At 60.6% G+C, this 7,600-nt stretch overlaps 1 protein-coding gene across 1 annotated transcript; it reads right to left on the reverse strand.

Moving 5' to 3' along the window:
• Positions 1-2,232: 2,232 nt before the first annotated feature.
• FZD5 (frizzled class receptor 5) lies at positions 2,233-4,361 on the reverse strand. Its single transcript, XM_084643188.1, has one exon. The coding sequence runs from the start codon at positions 4,253-4,255 to the stop codon at positions 2,351-2,353; it is 1,905 nt and encodes a 634-aa protein (XP_084499314.1). The 5' UTR covers positions 4,256-4,361; the 3' UTR covers positions 2,233-2,350.
• Positions 4,362-7,600: the final 3,239 nt, after the last annotated feature.

A 7,600-nucleotide genomic window follows, 5' to 3' on the forward strand; every position in this document is an offset into this window, starting at 1 on the left:
GTCGATGCATCAGCCCTGCCCCCTTGCCAAGGGGGCCCCCCTGACTGAGGGCTCACGGTCAGTGCCCGCTTTAAAGCTGCACCACCTTATAGTCCAAAAGCTGGTGCTGGGCTGCTGACACATTGCATCAGAGCTGGAGGCTGGTGCAGGGCTGGGGGCTTCTTAGCAGCCAGGAGCTTGACATCCAGCTCCCGCTTCTGGGTAAAGCGGACTGCCCCGTTTGACAAGAGCTCCTTCCTCCAGCCTCGCTCAGTCCTGTGCCTCCGGCCTGCTGGGCCCTGGCTGCCTTCACGGGGGGTAAGCTACTACATCTGCATCAGGGGTCAGGCAGTTGCACAGGGAGGGGAAGCTCCCTCTCACCGGCACTCCTGTGCAAGGTTCAGGAGCAGGGAGCAGTGGGACGCTCCTGCCAGCTTTCCAGGGGAAGGGGCAGAAGCTCGTCTCTCCCCACAGGCCGAAAACCACCGGCAAACTGGCCTCTTGCTCCCTGACCGCTCAGCAGAGTCCTAGCAGCCCGTGAAATTGACACGAGCTAAGGCCTCTCCTTTTTGAAATGGGATCGAAAGGGCCCCAGAGTAGTTGGTCCAAGTCGGGGCAGCCAGGCCGAGAGCGCCCCTGTTCTGCCCACAGCTGCTGGCAGAGCCCGGCCGGGGGGAGCAGCGCAAGCGGCCGCTGCTTTGGCTTTAGAGCCTTTTACCCCGGCCCCACTCCAGCCCCACTGCCCGTCCTGGGGGGCGGCTGTTTCCAGCAGCTGCCCAGCCCAGCCCGACTGCTGAATGCGGACGGCAGCCTGCCGGGAACAGAGCGGAGGAGGAAATGCCAAAGCCGGTTTCAATCGTTCCCCGGTGGGCGTGAAAAGCAGGACCAGGGCTACTGCAGGCGGCAGCGGCTAAAGGGTGCTTTGAGCAGCCGCTAGGCATCTCCCCCTGCGGCCAGGGCCAGCCCAGCCCGTCCGGGCTTGGCAGCGTGCGCCCGGAGATGGAGCCTTTCCGCTAAGAGCTGGCTCTCGCGTGTCAGGGGATTGGGCCCTAACCCACTGCAAGAAACAGGAGGGAAAGCGGGAGCAAAGGCGGCAGTAAACTCCACCCTGGCAGGCTGGGGCAGGCACCGACCTTTGCCCTGCTCAAGACGGCGGCAAAACTTCCAGGTTGCAAATGCGCAGCGCCAATAAACGACCTTTAGCACCCAGGGGCGCCATCCCCTTCCCCTTAAGGGGGGATGAGAAGCGCCCCCCCCCTCAGCTCCTTGAAAGCCCCCCGTGTAAGGACACTTGGTTTCTGTAACTGCACCCTGCGCCTGCTTCCCTCGCCTCCCACCTGCTTTACTAACCCGGGCGACTGGCTCCGTTTTAAACAGGCTGACTTAAAGGGCCCCCTGTGAACTACGAATCACCGCTTCCGCTGAGCTCCGTGAGCTTTAAACACGCCCCACGGGGCCGAAGGAAGAGGGGGTGCGCAGGGCGATGCCCCCCGCCTTGCCTGGAGACGGGCGCTGGTATGGTCCCTGGCCAGGGAGCCGGGCGGGCTCCGCGGGGGCTCCGGCCTTCGCACGCCCTGGACTCAAGCATCGCTGTGCGGCGGGTGCGTCCCTGCCTCGCTCAGCGACCCGCGGGGCCTGGCCTTCGGGCAGGAAGCCCTTGACCAAAGGACTTAGTTTAAAAATCTCGGGCTCCCTAACGAAGGGTTGGTCCGTATGGAAACCCCCCCTCCCCCGTCCCGGCTTGCCGGGCGCTGACCGTCCGCCTGGCTTCACCCTGCGAGTCCAGCTCATCCCCGGGCCCGGGCTGTCTCCGCTCTCGGCGCTGCAAGGGACTCGCCCACGAACGGTCCTGCTGCGGGGCCTGCCCGTCCCACGCACCCGCGGGAAAGGCAGCAAGTTTCTGCGAAAGGGCCAGGAAAGCCACGCGTGTATTTCTCCCCCCCCCCCCCGGCTTTGTTTACAAGTGACACTGGAAGCTGATCTTCTGAAAGTCTCCGTTCAACGGGCTCCCTTTTCCGCTACCTCCGCCCGTGGCCAGCTCGGCCTGAGGTCTCCCAGCCAGCCCCAGAGAAAGGGCCCTGCTGGTACCCGCCCGAGGGGCGCAACAGATCGGCTGGAGTTACCCGCCAGCCCAGGTACTGTACAGCGGCCCTTGGCGGGGCTGCGCCTCCAGCGTGGCCGGCCTCAGCAGGCAGCTCTTCCCCGCTCCGGCCGGTGGGCCTCGGGCGCGGCCCAGCAGCACCCCCGGCCGTCCCAAAGCGCGGGGTGAAGCCGCCGCCCTCCGCGCCCCCGGGGCGCAGCTCCCCCTGGCGCGTCGCACAGCCTGGAGCGGGGCGCTCTGGCCCGGTCCCGCGAGCCAGCCGGGTGCTCGTCACACCTGAGAGAGCGGGACGGGTTTGCGGTAGGAAGCGGAGGGCGCCCCCCCAGCCCGCCCGGTCAGAGCGGAGCCGGCTTCGGTGCCCATGGCGGGCTTCCTCCCCCGGCACCACTTCCCCGTGAACCGCCGCCAGGAGTCCAGCGTCTTCCCGGACCAGATCCACACGCCCGAGGTGATGCCCACCACCAGGCACATGAAGTACTTGAGCATGAAGACGGCGTAGTCCGGCTTGGGCTTGCGCGGGTCGCCGGGGCAGGAGCAGGTCTGCGCCTCCTCCCAGCGCTCCCGGTAGTGCTGCTCGTACACGTAGCACGCCACCACCAGGGTGGCCGGCACCGTGTAGAGGACGGTGAAGATGCCGATGCGGATCATCAGCCGCTCCAGCTTGTCGGTCTGGGTGCCCCCTTGCTTGATGACGCTGCGGATGCGGAAGAGGGAGACGAAGCCCGCCAGCAGGAAGAGGGTCCCGGTGAAGAGATAGACCACCAGGGGGGCCAGCACGAAGCCCCGCAGGTTGTCCAGGTTCTGGTTGCCCACGTAGCAGACCCCCGCCACCGGGTCCCCGTCCACCGAGCTCAGCGCCAGCACGGCGATGGCCTTGACGCTGGGGATGAGCCAGGCGGCCAGGTGGAAGTACTGGGAGTAGCCGGCGATGGCCTCGTTGCCCCACTTCAGGCCGGCGGCCAGGAACCAGGTGAGGGACAGGATCACCCACCAGATGGAGCTGGCCATGCCGAAGAAGTAGAGCAGGAGGAAGACCGTGGTGCAGAGCGCGGGGCCCGTGGTCTCGTAGTGCACGTGGCGGTACTCCTGGTTGCAAGCCACGCTGGCGTGGCCGGCCACCAGCCGCACGATGTAGCCCAGCGAGACGAAGAGGTAGCAGGCGGAGAGGAAGATGATGGGCCGCTCCGGGTAGCGGAACCGCTCCATGTCGATCAGGAAGGTGGCCACGGTGGTGGAGGTGGAGAGGAAGCAGAGGATGGACCAGAGCCCGATCCAGAAGCTGGCGAAGGTCTTCTCGTCCTGGGTGAAGTAGGGCTGGAAGCAGGGCACGGCGCAGTTGGGCACCTGGCCGGTGCGGATCTTGCTGTAGAGCGGGTGGGACTCGCGGGCGATGGGCACGAAGGGCTCGGTGCAGCGGCACGCCCGGCCGCAGTCCGCGCCGCCGCCCGGGGCCAGGCTCCTCTGGGGCCCCCTGGAGGCGCGCGTGGGCTTGGCCAGGGCGGGCGGCGGGGCGGTGGGCTCGCTGCGGTTGTAATCCATGCAGAGCGTGTCCGGGTCCCCCAGCGCCGGCAGCCGCTCGCAGCTCATCCGCTCGGGCCAGGCGAAGCCGTACTGGCGCATGAGGGGCGAGCAGCCGGCCTTGGCCCGCTCGCACACGGCGCGGCAGGGCGGCAGGGGCTTGGCGTAGTCCAGCAGGCAGATGGGGGTGTAGACGCTGCAGAGGAAGAAGCGCAGGTCCGGCGAGCACTGGATCTCCACCAGCGGCCAGAACTGGTGCACCTCCAGCCCCGCCTCGTCCTGCGTGTCGTGGTTGAACTGGTTGGGCATGTAGGTCAGGTTGTAGCCGATGCCCTTGCACATGGGCACCGTGATCTCCTGGCACACGGGCGCCTTGGCGGCGGCGGCCGCGACCGGCGGGAGCCGCAGCAGCAGCAGCAGGCTCAGGAGCCCCCGGCCGGCGCCGACCATGGTGAGCGCAGCGCGCCGCGGCTGGCCCGGGGCAGCAGCAGACGAGCTCGGGCCGGAGCTGCGGAGTCTCTCCCCGGCCCCCGCCGCCGCCGCAGCCGGCGGGGACCCCGAGTCCGGCGGGCCGGGGCGCTGCCTAGGCACGGGCGGCGCTCGGCTCGCGGAGAAGTTTGGCAGCGGTCCCTGCGCCGAGCCCGGCCCCTGGGGCATGGCCCGCCCGCGCCGGGCGGCTCGGCGCTCAGCCCCGGCCGGCCCGCTGCCCCCGCACGCCGGGCTCCATGGCCGCGGGCAGCCACCTGCAGCGAAGGGGAAAGGGGAGCGCTGCCCCGGCCGCTGCGATCCGGCCGGGAGGGCAGGGCATCAGGCTGCCCCGGGCGCCCGGCACCGCGTGGCCCGCCCTCTGCCGCCGCTGCGCTCTGCCGCCCGCGGGCTCCGGCCCCGGCCCCGGCCCCGGCCCTCGCTGCAGCCACCGCCACCCCGACAGCCGGCGCGGGCGGAGTGGAGCCCCGGCCACGGCCACCTGAGTTGAAATGCACGGACTGCAGCCCCGCCCCTTCGCCTGCTGGCCACGCCCCCGGCCGAGGGCCACGCCCCTCCGCGTTTAGCCCCACCCACTCCCCATAGTGATTCCCCGAGGGAGCTTCTCATTCCCCCCCTCCCATTGGGGCACACAGCGGCGCTGGACGGGGCGCCCCACCTCTGAATCTGCTTGAACTGGGGCCCTTCCCCGAGCAACCGGGGAGTCTCAGCTTCCAAAGGGAAGCTACTGCCACAGTCCTTCTCAGGCACAGCTCCCCATCCAGGCCACCCTGGAGCACCTGAGCCCTCAGCTCAACACAGGCACGGGTGGGGGAAGTGACTTGCCCTGTCAAATGCAAAGGTGGGTGTTGCGATGTGGCCCTTCCCTTGCCCTGGTTGCACAACATCACAACACTGTGCCAGTGCATGAGACCCACAGCCCGAAACTGACTTGCAAAGAGTCTCTTTGCAGCTCCCCCGCAAACCTAAACAGTAAACAAACCTATAAAGGAGGCTAGATCTGTCACAGTCACAACTATTGATTAATAACACAGATGAGGACTTTTTAAAATCTCAGCCTAGGATTTGTAAGATGACAGTGCCTCTTGAAACATTCTAGGTGTCCCAATATTTTAATTCGCTAATATTTCAACATCTCGAAAAGAATCCTATGTTTAATATGCTTGAGATGTTGTTCACCCCTTGCAGGTACGCAACGATAGTTTATGTAACCTTATATATAAGCTTGGCAATAGGTGGACTGGGATAATGGCACTCATTGAAACAAACTTAGTTCCCTCCACAGAGATAAGTTAAAGTGAAGAGAACAGGAAGGAACAGGATAGAAATAAGCTGTGGCTTTGTGCTTTCAACACCTAAGAAGTGCATCAATAACCTACTAATGCATATGCTGGAGAGCCCGATCTCTCATTAATTATACATTTCATTTAAAAACTCACAAACAACAGTTTTTGGATGTTTCTCCAACATATCCTTCCGCTATGAAAAGCAAACTTAGCAGGGAAACATTTATAAACCCCTTGTCTGAGCTATTTTGAATCTATTTGTTAGTTTTTTCTAATTGGGTTCCTCTTGTTTGAGTTGCTGGTCTCTTGGACTCTCATCTAGCTCTTTCTGGCCCTGCAGAATCCCAGCTGCTCTTTCAGCAGCAGTGCGTGGCCCTACCACCCCGGGTCAGCTCACTTTCTTTGATAAAAAGCTGATTGAACAGCTCCCAGTTTCGCTTAGATACCAGACCATGAGCGCTGAGTATCTGATGCAGGGACACAGATTAAATTCAGTGGGGAATTTGACACTCCCAGGAAAGAAGCAGATCTTGAAACTTACTTTTTCCTTTTCATCTCCTCACTGCTCCCTTCACTTCCCATCCCTCAAAGGTGCAGTATCTTTGTCCTGCTCCCTCCATTAACTTTTCCCACTTCACTCACTGAACACAAAGCAGAGTAGGATTTTGGCATGTAAGATGAAGCAGTGGGAATTGGTGCACATCTCCAGGCCTTCAACCACCTATTTCCCTAGGCAGTCTGCTAAACTAGCCCCCTCTACACTGAACCAGAAAGAACCAGAGCAGGAGACAAATACAGAAACAGCATGTAGATTGCAAAGTCTGCTCTGTGTAATTGTGTCTAAAAGAGATTATTATTCATGTAAACAGCCCTTCCTTAGTCAAGGTTTGGGTGATGGTACCTATTTTGCTGATGCACAATGACGGTTTGGCTGGAGCCTGGGCCACTGCAGCTAGGGATGTCTCAGGAGTGAATCGCTGCCGGGCTAGCTCAGGAAGACGAGAACTCCTTTTGGAATGTATCCCAGAGAACATCCCATTACGCTCTCACTTCTGTATAAACAGACACAAGCTCTGATCCGCGCCTGTTGGAGACAATGGCAAAACTCCCATTGACTTCAATGGGAGCTGGATCGTCCCATATTGTTTCCCCTCCTAGGAGAGATTAGGTATGACAGAATCCTGCCCAATTAGTTTCTCCAAAGAAAATAAGGGCGAGGCTACACTACCAAGTTAGGTCGACCCAGCTACGTTGCTTGGGAGGTGCGAAAAATTCACCCCCCCTGAGAGATGTAGGTAAGCCAACCAGTGTAGCCAGCGCTAAGAATTCTTCCCTCCACCTAGCTGCCACCTCACGGAAAGGCTGAACCCCGTCCATTGCTATACATGTCAATGCTACAGCAGTGCTGCTGTAGCATGTCAAGAGTAGACATCGAGCCTCCTGACTACAAAACCCTGGGCCTAGTGCCCACGGCTTGCCCTGGAGACCAGCTCATCAGCCCGGAGAAAGCAAATGATGAACCAGGGTGCACCTTGTGAGTCTGACATCCCATCCCTTCTCCTTTTAGGTGGGTGTCCCCTTGAATATTTTGCTTTAGTCTGAGTAGCAATAGAGCACCCTGGCTTGCAGAAACTGTCAGCAGTTTCTCTTGGTTCGTTCCAGCCCCCTGGTACCACCAGGGGACAGCAGCCGTGGCATTGGCCCACCTTGGGTGCTGTATCCACAGGGAAAATATCAGTGGTCACCTCCCTGGCTACCACAGGCTGGACGCTAGCCCCAGGCAAGCGTCACTCAGCTGTATCATTCAGCTCACTGAGTGGCATGAAGAAGCAAGAAGTTGCTGATATTTTTCAAAACAGTAGCCAGCTCCTGGTTCATCTTAGCTCATTCATATTATAATCAATATACTATAACGAACACAGTTCTTGTATTTATAAGGTGCCTGTCACCTTAGGTGCTAATGCCCAACTAGTCAATGGAGTTAGGTGCCTAAATACCTTTGTGAATCCCAACTACAAGGCTCTGATTCTGCAAACACTTAGACCTTGTCTACACACAAAATGTGCACCAGTTTTGCTAAAATTGGATTTTTACATCGATTTCTTGAAAACAGTGCAAGGCCCTACATTAATTTAACCCTGTTTCGGTTTACTGATTTACACTGAATCAAAAGAAACCAGATTTAAACTGACATAAGATGCTGACAAACAGGATTGCTCCAGTTTAGCAA

The sequence above is a fragment of the Lepidochelys olivacea genome, assembly GCF_965140295.1.
Source record: "Lepidochelys olivacea isolate rLepOli2 genome assembly, chromosome: 11".
Lineage (NCBI taxonomy): Eukaryota > Metazoa > Chordata > Testudines > Cheloniidae > Lepidochelys > Lepidochelys olivacea.

What these genes read in the sequence shown, in the direction of transcription:
- FZD5 (XM_084643188.1), bottom strand. Translation starts at nt 4,255, where the DNA reads ATGCCCCAGGGGCCGGGCTCGGCGCAGGGACCGCTGCCAAACTTCTCC.